We start from the raw sequence: 21,158 nt of genomic DNA on the forward strand, positions 1-21,158 counted from the left end.
TGAGTTCCTCATTGAGGGGGTCTGTAAGGACCATGCACACCTGTTTGGCAAGGACTCCCGGAGGGTGCAAGAGGCTGACAAGCGCTGCATCTGGCTGCGCATCCGCGCAAAAGTCAATTCTGTCGGGGTGACCCAGCGGTCAATAGACGATTTAAAAAAGAGGTGGTACGACCTCACAGGGTGTGCCAAAGAGCGAATTGCGGAGCGGCTTGGGCAGCGACTTGCCACCGGTGGAGGGGAGCCCACTGCCACACCCAACACTCCATTGGAGGACCTTGTGGAGGACACTCTGACTCATGAAGCCTGCTTGGGGGTAACCCAGCTTGACTCGTCCCAACCCACCCAACAATCCCAAGGTAAGTGCCATGCAACTGCGTCCCCGTCTCCTAACAATGCCCATGACTCCTGAGCTAGCAATATCACAACACCAGTAATGCAGGCCATGCACACCTGAAATGCCCTAATGCATTGTGGTAGTTGTAGTGTAATCAAAATTCCCAGATAGCCCAACACAGCCAGACCTGTCAATTCAAAGTAATTCCGGAAGCCACTTAGGGAAAGCAAGCCTACATGCATGTAGCAACATCTCATGTGCAAGATACATATCATTAATTATGCACCCATTTACATCACAGGTGCTGCAGAACAACCCAGCACTGACAGCGAGGCCCTACATATTGATGAGTACCCGGAGGACACCGAGGGTGAAGGCCAACCTGAAACACAACCAGGACCATCACAGCCACCTGCAGCAGTACCACCCTCCCCCCTCCATGTGGACAGTGCCATCACTGCAGCCACAGGTGCCCAGCAACCACCCCAACTGATACCCACGGCAGTGGTACAGGCCACACCACCAGCAGCCAGGAGGCAGACGAGGCGCACTGCCGCAGTAAGATCGCAGTCTAGCGGACTGAGTCACCAGCAGCGTGACGCCTCAACACGCGGGGGCAGGGCTGACCATGTAAGTGATCCTGGCCATTAAACGCCGCATGCTGGCGGTACATCAGACGCAGGCGCGTCACCTGGCAGCCATACATCTTCAGCTGCAGAATACCGCTTAAAATGTTAGACAGATGACCGCAGCTGTTCGAGAGAATAGCCAGATCCTGGTATCCCAGCAGGATATCACCTGCCGCCGCCACCGTCAGCTGCTGACCCGCCTGTCAGCCTACACCAGGTCAAATTACATAATTGGCAATGCTACATCACAACTTTCCCGCCGGTCCCTTGCAATGCAGGTCCAAATGGTCCAGTGTTGCCAGGACGTTGCCAGAGCACTGGAACAGGTGACAACAGCAGTGCATAGTCTGCAGCCGACTGCCCATGGTGAACCAGGGGGGGAGATGATGCCAGCGAGGGCACGTCAAGCCACAGCAGCATGTCCTTGCCTCCGGTGACTGTACGCCGCCGCAGCAGCAGGCCCACTGCAGCATCACGGGCCAACACTGTCATTGAGGACTCTGAGAGGCGACTCGGTGCGTCTGGTCGGAGGCACCAGTGACATCTTGCACTCTGTCTGCAGGGCCATGCTGGATCTATAAGAAAGCCCTCTACCCCTGCATGTAGACGTATGACGCAATACTGTCCTCATGTGAAATCGTGGACAACAAAGGCCACATTATTGTGATTTAACAATAAAAATTTATTGTGTCACGAAAATCCAACTCATGTCATTATTACATTTGTCATGCATGAGTGAAGTGTTGGGTGTGGGGAGTGGGTGCACTAGAAACAGTTAATGGTGATTTGGTTGTGGCGCCTGTGTCCTTCTGCAGGATTCTCCTCACGTGCATGACGCACATGTGCAGGTGGTTGGTTGTCCCCTTCCGACTCACTGCCAGAGATTTATACAGGTATCCTGCGCTTGGTAGCAATGTTGTGGAGGATTGCACACACGGTCACGATGCGGCAGCAGGCCTCAGGTTCGTATTTGATGGCCTCACCAGTCTTGTGAAGTATGCGGAATCTGCTCTTCAAAAGGCCAAATGTCATCTCAATGCAATTTCTTGTGCGCATGTGTGCAGCATTGTAACGCCGTTGCTGTGGTGTTGCAGGGTTGAGGTATGAGGTGAGGAGGTACTCACGGAGACCGTAGGCGCTGTCGCCTAAATGATAGGAGCAGAGGGTGAGTGCCTTTTCTGCACAGCAACATGATCACAGTGTACTATTTGGGGGCATGTGTACTTACCTAGTAGGTGTCCTTCGCCAAAGTCTCCCCTGGCCAGTCGTGTGTGAATGCCGCTGTGCCGGAATATGTTTATGTTAATGTTACCGGATTTCTAAAGCGCATAGCTGCCCGTGAGGGTCCTAGCGCTGAACCATTACAGATGGAATGAAGAGGGGGGAAGCTCACGGGAACAGCCATGTCTTCAGAGATTTTCGAAATGCCAGCAGGTTGGGTTGTGCACGAAGGTCAGAGGGAAGGAAATTCCACAATTTGGACGCGTTGTACGAAAAACAACGACCTTCTGATCGTGCTCTATTGATCTTGGGTACTCGAGTGAGGTGGGCATTAGAAGATCGGAGAGGTCTGGAGGTGGTATAAGGAGTGACCAGATCTTTAAGTATAGGGGGGGCTTTTCCGTTAAGAATTTTGTGCGTAAGGCAGAGCGCCTTGAACTGCACTCTTTCTATGACGGGTAGCCAGTGCAGCTCTCGGATAGCTGGTTTGGCCGAGCAGCGGGTCTTAGTATTCGTCAAGATCCTGGCGGCGGAGTTTTGTACTACCTGTAATTTAGTTGTAACTTTCTGTGGTACGCCCAGGTACAGTGCGTTGCCGTAATCCAACCTTGACAAAATAAGGCCTTGGATCAGAAGTTTCCTTGATTGGAGAGGGAGCAGTGGTAGGATTTTTCGGATAGAGCGCAAGAGACCGAAACAAACTTCAGCCGTTTTCCTTGCTTGGGTTTGCATGGTGAGGTTTTTATCTAGCCATAGACCGAGGCTTTTAATCTCAGGCTTGGGAGTTGGAGGTTTACCCATGCAGGGGGGCCAAAGAGAGTCTGGGTGGAAATGGGCCTGATTCCCCATCACCAAGATCTCCGTCTTGTCGCTGTTAAGCTTCAAGTGAGATCTGTCCATCCAGCTGACTATGTCTCTCAGGCAGGAGTAGAGGTCTATGGTGGGATTTTCCTGCTGGGTGAGAGAGACCACCAGCTGCGTGTCATCTGCGTACGTCAGGAGTTTTATCCCATGTGGGGTGACTATCTTTTCCAGGGGGGACATATATACGTTGAAGAGCGTGGGGCTCAAAGAAGAGCCCTGAGGCACTCCACAACGTATAGGGGTCTCTTTAGATGTATAATTGCCCTCTACAACCTGGAATGAGCGGTCCTGAAGAAACGATTTCAGCCAAGACAGGGCAGTGCCTGTGATCCCAAGATCGCTAAGTCACTGGACTAGGATCTGGTGGTTGACCGTGTCGAAGGCCGCGCTCAGGTCCAGGAGGATCACTGCCACTGATCCTCCTGTGTCCATGATCTTCCTGGCTTCCTCGACCACCGTCACCATCGCGGTTTCAGTGCCCTGGCCCGGGCGAAAACCTGTCTGTGAGGATTTAAGTAATTAATTTGTTTCGAGATAATTAGACAGCTAGGGGGAACCAGTCCGTTGGTCAGCGAGGCATTGATCACATTTACCAATGGTTCGAGAATGGTAGGTGCAACCAGCTTTAAGATTTTAACTGGAGCGGGGTCAGATGGTGAGCCACTTTTGAGTGAGTGGAAAATGGGAGACAGGGTGTCAGGACTTATAGGGGTGAATGAGTCAAGTCCCGTGTAAAGGTAGTTGCCCTGCAGTACAGGTAGCGATGAGTGGTCTATCGGGGAAAGGGGTGGGAGTAGCTCTAAAATGTTTTGGATCTTTTGATCAAAAAACGTAGCCAGTTCGTCACAGTGGTTGTTTGAGGGGTCAATCGAGCCTGTGGATTCTGGTGTTTTGAGAAGTTTTTTGGCGATTAAGAAAGTCTCCCTCGATGAACATGATGCCGAGCTGATTTTCTCTTGAAAAAAAGCGGTCTGGGCATTTTTCAGGGCTTTTTTATACGTAAGAATAGACAATCTGTAGTCCTTCTTGCGGTTAGGGTCGAAGTCTTTCTGCCACTCTCTTTCGGCTTTCTTGCAAAGTTTCTTTAGCTGGCGAGTCTCCTGGGTGAACCATGGGGCAGACATTTTTTTGCGGGAGGTAAGGTGCGTTTTTTTGGGGAGAATCGTGTTAAGGGAGTTTTCAATCCAAGAGGAGAACTCCATATCTGCTGTGATAGGGTCTGTTTCCTGGGTTGGTTTGCAGAGTTCCAGGGCCTGCTTCCACTTATCAGTGTCTAGTTTGGCCCAGGGATGCTTAGGTTTGTCAGGGGGTTTATTGGGAAGAGAGATGTTAGGTACTTCCCACCTGAAAGGGATGAGTAAATGATCCGACCATGGCAGAGGGATCGGGACATTAGTTTTAAAGTCATCAATGTTGCTTATGATGGTGTCGAGTAAATGTCCGAGCATATGCGTGGGTTGATCGCTCTGAAGGTGGAGCTGAAGAGTCGCTAGGTCTGCAAGTAATTCTAATGCAGTATTGTCATCGCTGTTGTCGAAATGTATATTAAGGTCCCCTAGGACTATCATGTTAGACGAGGTGCTAGACAATATAGTTGAAAATTCCAACAGGGAACTACAGAATTGGCCCAGAGGCCCTGGTGGGCGGTAAATGAGGACTCCAGAGAGGGAGTTGCATGGAGATAGTTGGATGTTAAAATGTACATTTTCACAATTCGATAGGGGACTGTCGTGAAATCGACATGTAAATTGGTCCTTATAGATAATAGCAATCCCTCCTCCCTTTCCCTTCGCTCGATCTAGATGTTGCAGGAGATAGCCCTGAGGTAGCGCCTGAACGATGTCATAGTCCGAGTCTGGGCAGAGCCACGTTTCTGTGAGAAACAGGATTTCAAGTTTTAATAGCATATGTATTTCCTGGGAATGTTTGGGTAAAGATCTACAATTTAATAGAGACATATTAATGATTGTCGGAGGTAGTTGGTTCTTCAATGTTGGGGAAAGTTTGAATGGGCAATGTAGACATTGGGAACATCGGCTCTCACCTTTAAGGGAATTGGTGCAGGAGGCCTGTAGGGGCTGGTTCAGTTATAACAGAGAGTCCCTGGAGTAGGACAGCCTTGCTTGAGTGGAAAGGTCCAGGAATACGAAGGAGTCATGTGTGCTCCTGGGTACTGTGCCACTATGTCCGTGATGAAAGTCTTAGCGTTGCACACCATCTGGATATTGAGGGAGTGGTAGGACTTGCGGTTGCGGTACATGTATTCCGTTTGTGCTGGTGGGCAGATGTGGATGTGGGTACAGTCAATGCATCCTATTACATGTGGGAAGTGCGCAACGTTGTAGAATTGAAGCTTGGTCTCATTCAAGTCCTGTTGGCTGGTCAGGAATGAGATGTAGTGGTGTAGCCGGGTCAGCATAGCCTCCAGGAAACTCCTTAGGTAGCGGCACAGGGTGCTCTGGGATATCCCCCCTGCAACAGCGTCTATCCCCTGGAAGCTTCCGGAGGCCAGTAGGTGCAGGCTGCACAAGACCTGGACATGTGTGGGTACGGCATTGGTCCTCCTTGTTGGGTGCTGCATCAGGGGGTCTAGGTCCCGGATCAGCTTGATGATCATTGCCCCATTCAGGCGGTACTTAGAGTAAATTTGCTCCGCTGTTTGGCCCAGAAGGGTGAACCGCTGCCGGAATATTCGCTCCTGGATCCTGCGTCTGTTCCGAGCTGCAGCCTGGAGCCTTCGCCGCCTGACCACCATGTAGAGTCCTGGCATTGTGAGAGTCCTCATGCTCCTACTGTGATTCCTAAAGTGTGTTTGTTCAGGACTGCACCAGTGGCTCGTTCGAATATTTTTTTTAAATTATTTTCCTTCATGGTTACCACCTGCTTTTGCTTCTCCTTAAATTGCGCCTCGCAAATAGCGATTTTCCAATTTTTCGGTAATTGCGAGTTTTCATGAATTGCGTTTGCAATTATTTAGCTAATTCGCACAATACATCGCAGAATCCATGGTTTCTCGCTATTTCTGATTGGATATAGGTGTTCCTCCTAGATACTGCAATTTATTTTGCAATGTTGCTATTTTAATTTTGCGAATTCGCAATTTCTGTGTTTTTCATATCATGAATTGCTTTTCTGTTAATTGCGATCGCAATAGCTAATTCGCAGCTATTGCGATTGCAATTTTGCTTGATGAATCTATCTGTAAGAACATGATTGCCAAGGCCTGACATTGGACATGATGACAAACTAAGGACAGCCTGTGCACGGCCACATCGCGACCAGAGTATCAGCCTGTGTATTGTCACATCAGCACCAAAGACTTGGATACTTGGCCTGGCCCAGTGCCTTCAGACATGGACAAAGTCTAAGCACCGCTTAGGTTACACCCCAGCGAGCCATGCAAGTGGCCAGCGCCCAACAAGTAGCGCAAATGACATCACTGTGCGCGTGACAGCCGCAAGTATGCTTTTTAAACAGCAGAATATCTTGGTTTCACCAGCGCTATCCCCCGCCTAAAACCGCAACAGCGTCATTTTCCATTTGCCGCTTTCAGCAGCTAATTCATTGGCATCTTGAAAATGTAAATAAAGCTACTGTTTAGGCCAAATAAAAAAGCAAATGATTTTCAGTCAAAAGGGAAGCATATTCACCACCGGCCTTTTACCATGTTATTTTGGTCGTCTGAGGTGAGGAGTAGAGGGGGGAAGCTTGTCCGCACTCTTTGGACAGCTGTTTATTCCCGTCGAGGGGAGTTGACAGCCATTCTTTACTCTTTCCCTGTTCTTGTCGGAGAAGGCGCTGGCGAGGACCTCACTTGGAACCTTTCAAAGAGCTAACAGGAGGAAGGTTATGCCTGCAGACTTTCTTATCTTTGTGGGGGGGCATCTGTTTCTAATTAGCTAAGGCGAATATGCTACTTACCAGTATGCATCTGTTCTTGGCATGTAGGGCTGCTGACATTCATATCTGTGCATAGATCGCCGCCTAGTGTTGGGTCCGGATGATTGCCCATTGTTGTCCTGGAAGAGTCTTCGAAGTATCACGAGATAGGTGGCTCCTCCCCTGGACTACAGTGCGCATGGGCATCCTCAGATTGTTTTCCGCCATTGTGGCAGAGATGGAGTGTAATACAGTGAGTGATGTCCATGCTAGATAGCAATTCTGAATGCTACAGCTGCTACAGGCACCGGGGAGGAGGGTGGGCGAGATGAATGTCAGCAGCCCTACATGCCAAGAACAGATGCATACTGGTAAGTAGCATATTCGGTTCGAGGCATGTGGGCTGCTGAATTCATATCTGTGCATAGATTACATAGCAGTCCCCCCGTTAGCGGCGGCTGCCCGTGCCAGCTGCAGCAGTCTGAAAAAGTTTTGAGAACAGCCTGTCCTACAGCTGCCTGCTGTTTAGAATGCACATCTACGCAGTAGTGTTTCGTAAATGTATGTGCGGTGGACCAAGTGGCTGCCTTACATATCTCTTCTAAAGGAATATTCCCCAGGAAAGCCATAGACGCTCCTAACTTACGTGTGGAGTGTGCTCGTGGTGGAATGGTTAGTGTGCGTTTAGCCTTAGCACAGCAAATCTGTATACATTTAAGAATCCACCGGGCTATCCCTGCTTTGGAAATGGGGTTGCCTTTGTGTTGTGGAGAAAAGGCAACGAAAAGCTGTTTTGTCTTTCTGAAATCCTTCGTTCTGTCTATATAGTACATTAGAGCCCTTTTGACATCTAACGTGTGAAAGTGATCTCTCTGCGAAATTTTCCGGATTGGGAAAGAAAACTGGCAGTTCTATGGTCTGGTTCATGTGGAACTGCGAAATCACTTTAGGCATAAATGTAGGGTTGGTGCGTAATACCACCCTATTTGCGTGGACCTGGATGAATGGCTCTTGGATGGTTAGTGCCTGGAGTTCACTAACTCTCCTCAGTGAGGTAATGGCCACTAGGAAAGCAACTTTCCAAGTCAGAAATTAAATCTCACAAGAGTGTAGAGGTTTAAAGGGTGGTCCCATTAATCTGGTGAGGACCACATTCAGGTTCCAGACTGGTGACGGTGGGTGTCTGGGAGGGATCACTCTTTTAAGTCCCTCCAGAAAAGCTTTAATGGCAGGCACTCTGAATAAGGAGAGGTGCTGCCTGTTCTGAAGATAGGCTGCTATGGCGGATAAATGTATGCAAATTGAACTGTACGCTAGATGACATCTGTATAAATGCAACAAATAACAGATGATGTTTTGAATAGATGCATCCAGTGGGTTAATGTCATTGTTGGTACAATATATGACAAACCTTTTCCATTTAGCCGCATAGCATGCTCTGGTTGTGGGCCGTCTTGCCTCCTTGATGATATTCATACATTCCGGCGGCAAGTTGAGGTAGCCAAATTCTAGGACTTCAGGAGCCAGATCGCCAGGTTGAGCTGTTGCGGATCTGGATGCTGAATGTCTCCATGGCTCTGCGTCAAAAGCCTGGGTGTGAGGCATAGCCGTTGATGCGGTACTGCGGAAAGTTCCAGAAACGTGGTGTACCATGGTTGGCGTGCCCACATTGGAGCAACCAGGATGAGGGTCATCGAGTATTGCCGTAGTTTGCGTGCCACCAGCGGTATCAAAGGTGCTGGGGGAAAAGCGTACGCAAATTTGCCTGACCAGTTCATCCATATCGCATTGCCCTGCGACTGTGGGAACCTGCTTGCGAAGCTTAGGCATTTTGCGTTTTCCCTTGTGGCGAACAGGTCTATCTGTGGATGACCCCATTGCTGGAAGTACGGTTGGAGTACTGATGGATGTATCTCCCACTCGTGCATCTGGTGGCTGTGTCTGCTGAGTAGATCCGCCATCTGGTTGTCTTTGCCCGGGAGGTGTTCCGCCATGAGGAAGATGTTCCTCTGAATGGCCCACTTTCCACATGCTCTGAGCCAGATGAGACAACTGTGGAGAGTGCGTTCCTCCCTGCTTCTGTATGTAGTACATGGCAGTCATGTTGTCCGTCCGGATCAACACGACCTTGTTGCACAAGTGTACCTTGAAAGCTTTCATCGCCAGGAAGATTGCCATCAGTTCCAGAAGGTTGATGTGCATCTTCTTTTGCTGCGCTGTCCATAGTCCCTGCACTGTGTAGTGGAGTACATGAGCTCCCCATCCCTGGAGAGACGCGTCCGCCGTCAGTACAATTTGTGGAACAGGCTCTTGGAACGGTCGGCCCTTGCAAAGGTTTCGTGGGTTCCACCAATGCAGAGAGTTGAAAGCCCGACTGCTTACCAACACTAGGTCCTTTAACTGTCCTTGAGCCTGATTCCATTGACGTGCTAAGCACTCCTGAAGCGGACGCATATGTAGCCTCGCATGCGTGACTATGAAAATGCAGGAGACCATCATGCCTATCAACTGCATGAACATTTTCGCTGGAAGCGAGCATTGAGGTCTGAATTTTTGTATCAGCAATTGCATGCTGTTTATTCTCACTGAATTTGGCTGTGCTTTGGCTGCCAGAGTGTCTATCGTCGCACCCAGGTACTGTCGCACGTGGGCGGGCTGAAGGTGTGACTTCGGGTAATTCAGTGAGAATCCCAGACTGTGAAGAAGATGAATGGTGTGGGACATGATGTGGCTGGCACACTGCTGGGCCGACTTTGCTTGAATAAGCCAGTCGTCCAGATAAGGGTAGACATGTATGTGCTGTCTCCTGAGGTGTGCTGCTACTGTTGCAAGGCACTTTGTGAACACCCTGGGTGCCGTCGTTACTCCGAAAGGGAGGACTTTGAACTGATAATGTTGATGTTGAATAGTGAACCTGAGATACTGTCTGTGTGACGGGTGTATGGGTATATGGAAATACGCATCTTTTAGATCCAGCGTTGCGAGGAAGTCTCCCTGACTGAGTAACAGCAGAACCTGTTGCAAGGTGAGCATATGAAAATGCTCTGACAGAATGTAACTGTTTAGAGGCCTGAGGTCTTGTATAGGTCAGAGCGACCCGTCCTTTTTGGGTATTAGAAAGTAGAGAGAGTACACCCCTGACCCTTGTTCTTCTACAGGCACGAGCTCTATGGCCCCTTTTTGCAGCATGCTGACGACCTCCTGCTGCAATAAGTGTAAGTGCTCTGTGGACATAGGACGGTGTCTTGGTGGGATGTTGGGTGGAGTGGACATTATTTCCAGACAATACCCGTACTGTACAATGTCTCTCACCCACCTGTCTGTGGTGATGGATTTCCAGACCGGCAGGAACTGTTGTAGTCTCCCCCCGACAGTTGTTACGTGGTCTGGGGGCAGTGACAGGGCGTCACTGTTTGTTATTGGCAGAGGATCTGGAACAGTTATTTCCTCTGCCTCTGCCCTTGATGTTGTTTCCCGGATATGCACCACGGTTGTTCTTATTGTAGGTGGATTGTGTACCTCCCTTATTGTATTGTGTTTGTTGCGTTGACTGGCCTCTTGAGGGGCCTCTAGTACTGGAGCGACGAAAGGAGCCACTCCGAAACGGTTGTGACTGTAGAGCCCCCATAGACTTTGCAGTCTTGTGTCCTTTTTAAGTTTTTCAAGGGTGGTGTCAACTTCAGGTCCGAATAAGAAGTCTGGGTTAACTGGCTGATTGAGGATAGAAGCTTGAATTTCAGGTTTGAATCCTGAAATCCTCAACCAGGCGTGTCGTCTTAGCATAACACTACTGTTGATGGCTCTGGCTGCAGTGTCAGCCGCGTCCAGAGCACACTTGATGGAAGCATTTGTTATGAGTTTCCCCTCCTGTATGAGTAGCTCTGCCCCCTCCTTGTACTGATCAGGTAGGTGTTGTAATAGTGTCTCAAGGGTATCATAATGTGCCCTGTCATATCTGGCCAAGAGAGCCTGAGTGTTAGCAATGCGCCAGATATTAGCCGCCTGCGCAGCTACACTTTTCCCTGAGGTTTCCATAACCTTCAACTCTTTGTCCGGAGGAGGAGCATCACCTGTAGTCTGGGAGTTCGCTCTCTTACGTGCATTAGAAACAACCAATGAATCCAATGGCAACTGTTCCTTTATATAAGGAGGGTCCACAGGGGCCGGCCGATATTTCTTCTCAATCCTTGGGTTTAACACCCTGGCCCTAGTGGTATCTTTAAAAATGTCAGCAGCATACTTGAGTACCCCTTTGAGCATGGGTAGGGTTTTGACTGCACTTTCTGAAGTTGAAAAAGTGTCGACCAGAAAGTCCTCGTCCACAGGGTCAGCATGGAGCTCGACGTCATGATTACTGGCTGCACTCTCAATAAGGGCGTTAAAAGCAGTTGTGTCCTCAGTAGGAGACGTATTCACACTGTACACATGAGTGTCCGGGCTAGTCTGCGGATCCCTTGAGTCAGCAGGGTCCGTCCATTGTTGGTCTTGATCATCAGGATCAGTGTCCACATGATAGAGGTCGTCCTCATTGTAATTATCCCCTGTCTCAACATTTGAGTATGTTGGGGAAAATTTTTGAGGTTCCTGTTCATAGTGATGGAGGGGTTCCACAAGAGCTGGAGAAGTTGTGGAAAGTCTCTTTTTCTTCAAGGGAATCTTATAGGATTCCATGGGAGTCTCTGGGATCAACTTTCGTTTGTATATGGACAGTCTCCCAGTGTCCGAGTCGATGAATTGTCTCGGCTCTTGGTCTTCAGGCTCTTCCGTAGCCTCCATTTCAGTCGACACATGTGTAGCGGCGCCGATGGATGTTTTTGGCTCGAACATCTTCGGGCGCACCCAGGGTGGTAATCCAAACTTGATAGGTGTCAACGCAGTCTGAACTTGTCCAGCAAGCTTTGGTGTCGGGCCCTCTTCGGTCCGACCGATGTGCCCTTCTCCTTGATGCGTTGGAGCGACTCCAACACTTTTTTGGCTATGTCGACTCGACAGGGTCCTTGGAGCCAGGCTTCGAATTGTCCGTAGGCCTCGACCTAGGATCGATCCCGACTTCAGGCGCAAGTCTTTTGTGCGAATCAACACCCATCGGCGTCGGCTTCGATAGCTCGACGGCCTTGACCTTAGTCTTCGGCGCCCGAAACAGTGGCTCGACGACCTTCTTGAGTTTTCCGGCATCGACGGCCATTTTAGTTTTCTTCGGCTCCGAGGGGTTTGAGGCCTTGGAGCCGATGAGAGGCACAAGCACTTTCGGTTTCGGTTTCTGCAAAGACACTGTCGATTTCGATTTCTTTGTATCGACCTGAGCCTTACTGAGTGCGTCATCTTCGGCCTCTGTGCGGCCGGGTTGGCCTAGCTCTTCGCCTGAGCTATCTTCTACGGCCCCAAGGGCCTCCACGTCGTCTCCTACCTTCTCGACGATGTCCTCATCGTCGTCTTGTACCTCCTCGTCTTCGGCGTCATACTCTGAGTCATGGCCCGAAGCCGGATCGGAGCAGTGTTCCTGATCCTCCAGATCAACGACCTCCTCGTCTTCGGTCCCGAAGATGTTCACGGGAACAGGCGCTGACTTCTTCGACTCCAGTCGAGTCGCGCGTCGAATCTTGAGGGTTTTCTTCAACCTGAACAGGGCACAGGCCATACAGTTGTCTTCGTCATGGTCTGGGGACAGGCACTTGTTGCACACCGGGTGGACATCGATGTGCGGGTATTTTGCATTGCAAAGGGGGCACCGCTTGAACGGACTTCTTTCCATTTCAGATCTAAGATCGGGTAGAGTGTGGAAAGAAAACCTGTTGAGTCCTCGTTGTCCTCTAAGCAAGGGCACTGATACCGAACGAAACGATACCGACGCTATCGAAAGCCTTTTGGCTTTACAGAAAGTTTTCCTAACTTGAGCTAAGATAGTAACATCCGAACCCAATGGCGGAAAAAACAATCTGAGGATGGAGAGGATGCCCATGCGCACTGTAGTCCAGGGGAGGAGCCACCTATCTCGTGATACTTTGAAGACTCTTCCAGGACAACAATGTGCAATCATCTGGACCCAACACTAGGCGGCGATCTATGCACAGATATGAATTCAGCAGCCCACATGCCTCGAACCCATGCTAATTAGAAACAGATGCCCCCCCTAATGATAAGAAAGTGCTTCACGACAGCCATGAAGCAGACGACGCAGTCCGGATGGGCCGTCCAAAAGGGAGAAAGGGCAGTGACCAAAAACCATCCTTTTCAATGGAAAGCCAGCATTTAGCATAAACGCTGATGCATGAAAATGATGGGCGGGCTTCAGGTCCTCTTCTGAAATCTCCTCTCTCACTATATGTCTCGCTGAGCGAGCAGCGCACGCGCTGCAATGCTAGGTGAGACCTAAAAACAGAGACAAGTTGGTATGAGTAAGACAAGATGGACAGAGTGTTCAAACATTGTAGGGGCTTGAGAAAACCTAACAACAATGGAATCTGAAGGAACATAACAGACAAAACGGGGCAGAGGAAAGAAACATAGAATGTTTTCATAATGATATGCAGCACACAGGATGAGAGCAAGAAAACACATTTACTCCATGTGTTGAAAGCAAAATAAAATAAAACAGTTTCCAGAATGTAAGAAGTGAAAGTACACAAGTCATCAAATCAAAAGGACGGTAAAGAAGCTATGCTCCTGGGGTACGACAAACACAGAAATTGGAAGGCAAGACATCCAATTAAAAGTAAGCAACCGAGATTTGCAAGAAAGCCAACCAATCATAAGCAATGGGCTGGCCCAAATTCATTGTAAGTTTTGGAATGGTACACAACTGGTCTTTTGACAACTAAAACCTGGCTGCGTACAAAACCTAAATTGAACCATTTTGGTCAAATAAAGAGCAATGCTTTGCATTAAAGTAAGATTTAAAACAGCAATATCGAGGTTTGCAAAGGAATTTGATAACCCCTGCTTTCTGGTGATGTCACTGCATGTTAGGACTGTTGTGGCGATAGCCTGAGGAGCTCTTGCAGTGTATAGGCAACTGACTGCACAACGCATCAAAAAGTAATGAGAAGCAATCACATTTGCAGAGGTTGAGAAAGGTACTGCGTATCGCAAACTGGCAGTTAAGACTGCTATTTTCCAAAATGGAGGTAGATAAAACAGTGTGTGTGTAACTGTAAAGGGGGCCTTACCAGCAAATGTAGTTGATCACGTTTCTTTAAGAGATGGCCAATATAAACAAAGATAGCACCAAGCGAAAGACTGTGTGCAATGCATTATAGTGGGAGATTAAATAGTAAATCTTAGTAGATGGACATACTAAAAATGGAGTGTGCATTCCTGTGGATGGACCATTGGAAGCTTATGCAAACAAAGAATACAGACGAATGTTTGAAGTGATTCCAGTATGTATGTTGTTAAATTATATATGGCTATATTTTTCAGGTTTGTTTGGAATTATTATTTGTGATTATTTACAGGGGGTTAATAGTTATTTAGCATACATTGTGCTACTGCAATAGTCTCAGTTATTCAAGTAGTCCTGAATTTGGTGCTAGCACCACCCTAACTGATGTTTTAAAAATTACATTGTACAAAGAGTTAATTCAGAACAGCTGTAGTGCATCCAATCAGCTCTTCACACTGCAACGTCTCACTTTAACCTCAAATCCATCATGATTCCTGCTGCTTAAAACAAAAAACTTTTACTGTTCAGCACAGAAAATGGATATGCACATTACATTTATTACCTAATATCCATGATTTCCAGTTATGCCCTCTATCAGCTTGAGCATACCTCCTCCCAGATCATAAAAATAAGGAAAGCATACCTCAATGTATCTGGATGTGAAGCATCACTACTAAACAGGTAATCAGCATTAAGATGATTTGTAATTACTCCTCCCTCGTTCACTGTAAAACATGTGACAAATGACAGGTGTTTATATGTTTACCATGCTTAAGATTTAAAATGTGCTTGTGTATCCAAGCAAAGCCCCACCCAATTAAGTCACTGCCATTAAAAAACAACGTGCACCAATTTTAGGAAGCAGCAAGAGTTGTATTTCTTTCTGAAACCCCAAATAAATTCTGCAAGTAATTTGTTTTGCACTTATATTTCAAACACCAAGATGGGTCTCTCTCTTCGTTTACCTTTATGCTATTCACAACTACTAATAAACCATCATGAGCTGACCTCACATTCCTGCTAAGCACAATAATGGATAGTTTTATTAAACCAGATACGTTTCTAAATGTACCCTGTGAGTCCTGGCAACACGTGCAGGCAGTAAAAGGTTGTAGAGATATGAATAATATATTTTTTTAATTTGAATATTTAAATTACAATATTAGATAATAGCATGGATCTCCAATTGAGAAACCATTTCCGAAAATAATATAAATACCCAACTCCAAATGTTGCGACCCATGGCATATTTGGTATCACAGTTTGGACTCTTTTCCCCACTCATCAGCAAGGTTTTTTTTTTAAAGTAATATGCCTGATGTTCTCCAAAGTGAAACTGTTCTTCAAAGTGAAACTGTTTTGAATAAAAAGGACGAGGCAGTCCATGCAGCAAGCCAGGACTATTTTAAAAACTACTGTTTTGCCAAGTCGAAGCCATATCAACACAAAAAGAAAGCTCAGCATGCACCCCTTTTTTACATACTTAGAATAACTGGATTTTTCTAATTCCAATTTAAAATTAGTTTTGGAAATATACAACTAGGTAGATAATAGGATTTCCAGAAACACATTATCGCTAATCATTTTTTAAGTATCCATGAGATTAAAATCCATGCCTATTAAAGTTAATATTTTTTACACTTTTTTTGGGGTAAGTTTGCAAACACAATGTACAAATGCAAGAGATCAACTGTGCCGTTACTCATTGTATCACAAAAGGTGCAAACTATTTTCTATGTGTCCTGAACAACCCCTGCCCCGCCCAGCTCCCACAATCAACATGTACAGTATATCATATTTTTACACATCTACTTGGTACCTTGCAGCTGTCAGGGTGTATAGGGCCACCCCATGTTTGCATTGCATTCTATGTATGTGTCCTTTGTGTCTATTGCAGATCCGGGTTTTGAATCCGAACCATAGACAGCGGTGCACAAAAGTATTTTGGTCGTGAGGCCATGGGTAGCTCTTCCGTAGAGATGTTCATTTGCTCAAAACACAAGCACAGGTGCATCACACATCAAAGTTGTCAACAAGATGAACACATCATAAAAAGTCCATATTCAGTCAAGATGTTCCTCAGTTTTTTTTCTCCTTTTATTCCAATTGCAGTAGGTAAAAATTGGAGTCAAACGTATATGACTCCTCACACAGTACAGCCCAAACAAATAGATATACATCTAAAATTACATATATTAAAAACACTCAAACTTACAACACATGTAAAACATACTATATATAAGTAACAATGGGCTATCTTATCCAAACCATAGCTGCATCAAGCTATATTTACAAATATACACATTGTGAACAGCAAGACAGACCGACATTCTCGTCAACATTTGTGAATTATCTTGTGAATTATCGTAATCCAAATTAATAAGCAAAACATGAAAATTCGATATTGGCTATAACATTATTAATGTCAAAGCTCCCTAACGGGACAAAGTCTTTCAAAAGTAACCACGTTTTTGCTTTTTCTACATCTTCCTCATATTATTTACATTTATCTATGTTACACAAAAAGAGCAGTAGTGTGGTCCATAGTGAAAACACCACTACAGGAAGAAAAAATATATAAAAATATATTTTTTCTTTAGGGGCTATACGAGCTATATATAGCTTGTATAGCCCCTAAAGAAAAAATAGGGGCTATATAGAGCTTTATATAGCTCGTATAGCCTCTAAAGAAAAAAATATTTTTTAATATATTTTTTCCTCCTGTAGTGGTGTTTTCACTATGTTATGTTATGTTATTTATTTGTTAAGCGCAAACAGCTGCCCCAGCAACGGAGCGTCCCGGCGCTGAACCTAACCAGTACCTGAGGGGGGGGGGGGGGGGGGGGGGGGGGAACCAGCAGAGGGATTAGATGACAGTGAAAAGATGGGTTTTGAGTGCTTTTCGGAAAGCAATCAGATTGGAAAGGGCGCGGATGTGCGGAGGTAGGGAGTTCCAAAGCTTAGCTCCTAGGACCTTAAAGGAGCGTCCACCCTGTCTGCAGAGCTTAGTGCGGGGGACCATCACGAGGTGTTGTCCCAGAGAGCGCAGGTTGCGCTGGGGCGTGTATGGTACCAGGAGTGGGCGCAGGAGTTCAGGGCAGTCCGACTTGAGGATTTTAAATGCCATAGTCAGTGTTTTGAATTGGATCCGTGATTCGATTGGCAGCCAGTGCAAATTTCGAATGGTGACTCTGGCAGAGCACCTGCGTGGGAGCCCTACCACTGCTCTGGCGGCCGAGTTCTGGATTCGCTGCAGTCTTGCTAGTTCAGCTTTGTTTGCCCCCAAGAGCAGGACATTAGCGTAGTCCAGCCGGGCAAGAATCATGGCTTGCATAATGAGTTGGCGGGTCTTCGCGTCAAAAAATCCGAGTATGGGGTAAAGGCTCCTCATGAGACCCACACACGTGGATGCCACTTTCTTGGTGTGGGACTGAAAGCTAAGTGAGGGGTCGAGCCAGACACCAAGGTTTTTGAAGACTTCTTTTGGCACGGGGGTGGGGCCAAGCACAGAGGGCCATCAGTGATGGTTCCAGAGGGAGGGGTTTTTTCCCAGGAGGAGGACCTCCGTTTTTCCGGCGTTAAGCTGAAGGCAGTTGAGTGTCATCCACTGTGCGACTGCCGCGAGGCCCTCTCTGAATTTGGTTGCTGAAGGTGAGGGACCTTCTGAGAGTGTGATGACCAGCTGAGTGTCATCAGCGTAGGATACCAGCGTGAGATCCCATTCTTTTGCTACCAATGCGAGAGGCTGAACGTATAAGTTGAAAAGGGATGGGCTGAGCGCCGATCCTTGGGGGACCCCTTGCCGGATGGATTGGGGTTGAGAGATGTAGGGGGGGGCTGAAACTTGAAAGGACCTGTCTTCTAAGAAGGACTGGAACCATTCAAGGGCTGATTCGCCAATCCCAACGGCTTCGAGTCGTTTCAGCAGGATGTTGTGTGAGACCGTGTCAAAGGCCGCGCTGAGATCCAGCAGGATCAGCGCGGCGCTTTGACCGGCGTCTAGGATGCCTCGAAGGTGCTCCGTAGTGGTCAGCAGAGCCGACTCAGTGCTGTGACCTGGCCTGAAGCCGTTTTGGGAAGGGTCCAGGACATGGTTTTGCTGCATGTGGTAGGATAGTATTTTGTTGACATGAGCTTCAGCCAGTTTTGACGTCCAGGGGAGCAGGGAAATGGGCCGGAAGTTTTCTGGTTTAGTGGGGTCCAGTGTGGGTTTTTTGATGATGGGCGAGACCCATGCAGATTTCCAGCAGGAGGGGACCACCGCTGAGGAAAAGGAGAGATTGAGTAGTTTGGCAAGCGAGGGGAGAAAGAAGTCAAGAGATTCCAAGAATTTGGACGGACGCATGGGGTCTGCAGGGGAGCCAGACTTGACCTGTCTGCATAGTTTGGAGAGGTCGTCGATGGATACGTCGGGTATTCTTAGCAGTTTAGAAGTCTCCGCCATCGATTGGGGGGTGTAAATGGGCGTAGCATCGTCTTGTGGAAAGGACGCGTAGATCTTCCTGACCTTTTCAGTAAAAAAGGTGGCTAGGTCCTCGCATTGTTTCAGGGAGGTGATGCAGGTGCCTGGATTGGGAGTTTTTTGGAGATTTTGGACTAAGCTGAAGATGGTTTTGGTGGGGTTGGAGCTGCGTTCGATTTCCTTAGCGTAGAAGGAGGCTCGGGTAGTGCGAATCGCCTTGTGGTAGGTGCGGAGTTTAGATAGATAGAGGGTTTTGTTAGCGTCTAAGTATTCTTTCCTCCACAAGCGTTCGGCTTTTTTGCACTCTTTCCGTAACTTTTTAAGTGAGTCATTGTACCATGGGTTAGATGGGGTACTGCGGGTTTTTGTCCATTTATGTGGAATTAAGGCATCAAGCCCTGTGACAATCCATTCGTGGAAGGCGGCATAGACTGTATTAATGTCCCTATTGTCATCGGGGGGGTGGAATTCTCCTAGGTGGTTGATGAGGTCACTGGAGATGAGTTTGTGCCATGGTCGTTTGTGACTGGAGTTAGTCTTGGCTTTTGGGGGCAGTTTTTTTGTCAGAACACTTATTTTAACAAGAAAGTGATCAGTCCAGCCCATGGGTTTAGGGGGGGTCAACCGTGATGTCTGATAAATTAGAGAACACGGGATCCAGTATGTGCCCCGCAGTGTGAGTGGGGGAGTGAACCAAAGGGGTTAGCTGCAAGGCCGTGATGTCGGCTAGCAGGTTTTTGATTGTGGGGTCGGTGGTGGAGTCAAAGTGAAGATTGAGATCACCCAAGATGGTGAAGTTGGGGGAGGAGACTGCCAATGTATGCGCGAGTTCCAAGAGTTCCTCAATAAATCTGGCGGAGGGACCAGGAGGCCGGTAGATGTAGAGGCCAGAGAGAGTGAATTGCGGGCAAGTGGCAATCTTGAAGCGTGCGCATTCGCAGCCCCAGATTTCCTCCTTGGTGAAGGAACAGTTGTATTCGGTTCGGTATATAGCGGCTATTCCGCCGCCTCTAGAGTCTCTATTGACCAGTTTCATAGAGAAGCCGTTGGGCAGCGTGAGATTTAAAATGCTGGTTTGGTCGTTATGGAGCCAGGTTTCACATATAAATAGAATGTCTGGATTTTCTTCCATAATGAGAGTGTTGACTTCTGCATGGTGCTTTGCAAGGGATCTCACATTCAGTTGTAGAACCCGGAGGGAGGGCAGCTTAGGTATCGCTGCTGTAGCACTTACCAGGCTGGGTAGGGGCGTAACAAAATTACAGGCTTCACACTGAAGCGTAGTTCGTCCGAGTAAGCCGTCGAGCTTGTTGCATCTCGTTTTGGCGTTTAGAGCAAGGAGCCGGTCTCTATCATAGCTGATTCGAGGTGTGGGATTTTGTGCAGGGGGACTGGCGAGAGGCGATGTCTTGGCGATGACGGGCGCAGACGGGCTTGCCTTAGGCGCTCCCGCTGCGCTCGTCCGCTGCGCTTCCTCCAGATGCACATTTATCCCGGGGGTAAGGGGGCGTGGCCAGGCCTCTAGGGGGCGTGGTAAGGGGGCGTGGCCTCTAGGGGGCGTGGTCAGCGCGCACGCCGGCTCTGATGGCGGCCGCTTTTGAGACGAGGAGAGAGCGCGCCAGCTAGTGATCAGCTGAGCGCCGTGAGCAGAGTAGCAGGCGAGGTGCCCTCTGCGTTTAAAAACACAGTAAGTGACACCACGCAGTGCAGAAGGTTTAAAAATAGCTTTTGCTAATGTGCAACAAGTACCGCCAGCCCCGGCTTCCGCCTCAGGACTGGGAAAGGATGTAACTGACAGCTGTAGGCAGCGAGGGTTAAGTAGACAGAGGAGGGGGCGTGGCCTCTAGGGGGCGTGGTCAGCGCGCCCCCTAGGTGCCACACTACAGCTCTTTTTTTTAGAAAAAGCAAAAACGTTACATTTGAAAGACGTTGTCCTGTTAGGGAGCTTTGACATTAATAATCGTATTGCTAATATCGAATTTTCATATTTTGCTTATTAATTTGGAATAAGATAATTCACAAATGTTGACGAGAATGTCGGTCTGTCTTGCTGTTGACAATTTGTATATTTGTAAATTTAGCTTGACGCAGTTATGGGTTGGATAAGCTAGCCCATTGTTACTTATATGTAGTATGTTTTACATGTGTTGTAAGTATGTGTATTTTTTTATATATGTAATTTTACAAGTATATCTAATTGTTTGTTTGGGCTGTACTGTGTGTAGAGTCATATAAGTTTGACTCCACTTTTTACCTACTGGAAATGAAATAAAAAGAGAAAAAAACTGAAGAACATCTTGACTGAACATGGACTTTATAATTTGTTCATCTTGTTGACAACATTGATGTGTGGTGCACCTGTGCTTGTGTTTTGAACTGTTAGGTTCCTGAGGGAACAAGCATTGTCGCGGTGGGTGCAATTCAGTGTGCACACAGACCCCGGCTAGTATAGAGGGGATCAGATTGATGGAGGCATAACTGGTTAGGTGCTGGCAATTAACACCTTAGCTGCTTTGCAAATATCCCTCCCCAGTGCTGCCCTGTCCATTGGAACTAGTGCTGAATGGACGTCCAATGGTCGTGCGCAGCACTGGGTAGGTAGCGCTC

At 47.7% G+C, this 21,158-nt stretch overlaps 1 protein-coding gene across 2 annotated transcripts in view; it reads right to left on the reverse strand.

Annotated features, from left to right (window-relative positions):
- TERB2 (telomere repeat binding bouquet formation protein 2) overlaps positions 1 to 21,158 on the reverse strand; it is a 714,733-nt gene that overhangs the window by 626,112 nt on the left and 67,463 nt on the right. For both annotated transcript variants that reach the window (XM_086959187.1, XM_086959188.1), the window contains exon 2: positions 14,733 to 14,814. In XM_086959187.1, the coding sequence (XP_086815313.1) occupies positions 14,733 to 14,814 (82 nt within the window). The remainder of the gene's footprint in view (positions 1 to 14,732; positions 14,815 to 21,158) is intronic.

The sequence above is a fragment of the Lissotriton vulgaris genome, chromosome 2_2, assembly GCF_964263255.1.
Source record: "Lissotriton vulgaris chromosome 2_2, aLisVul1.2, whole genome shotgun sequence".
Classification (NCBI taxonomy): Eukaryota; Metazoa; Chordata; class Amphibia; order Caudata; family Salamandridae; genus Lissotriton; species Lissotriton vulgaris.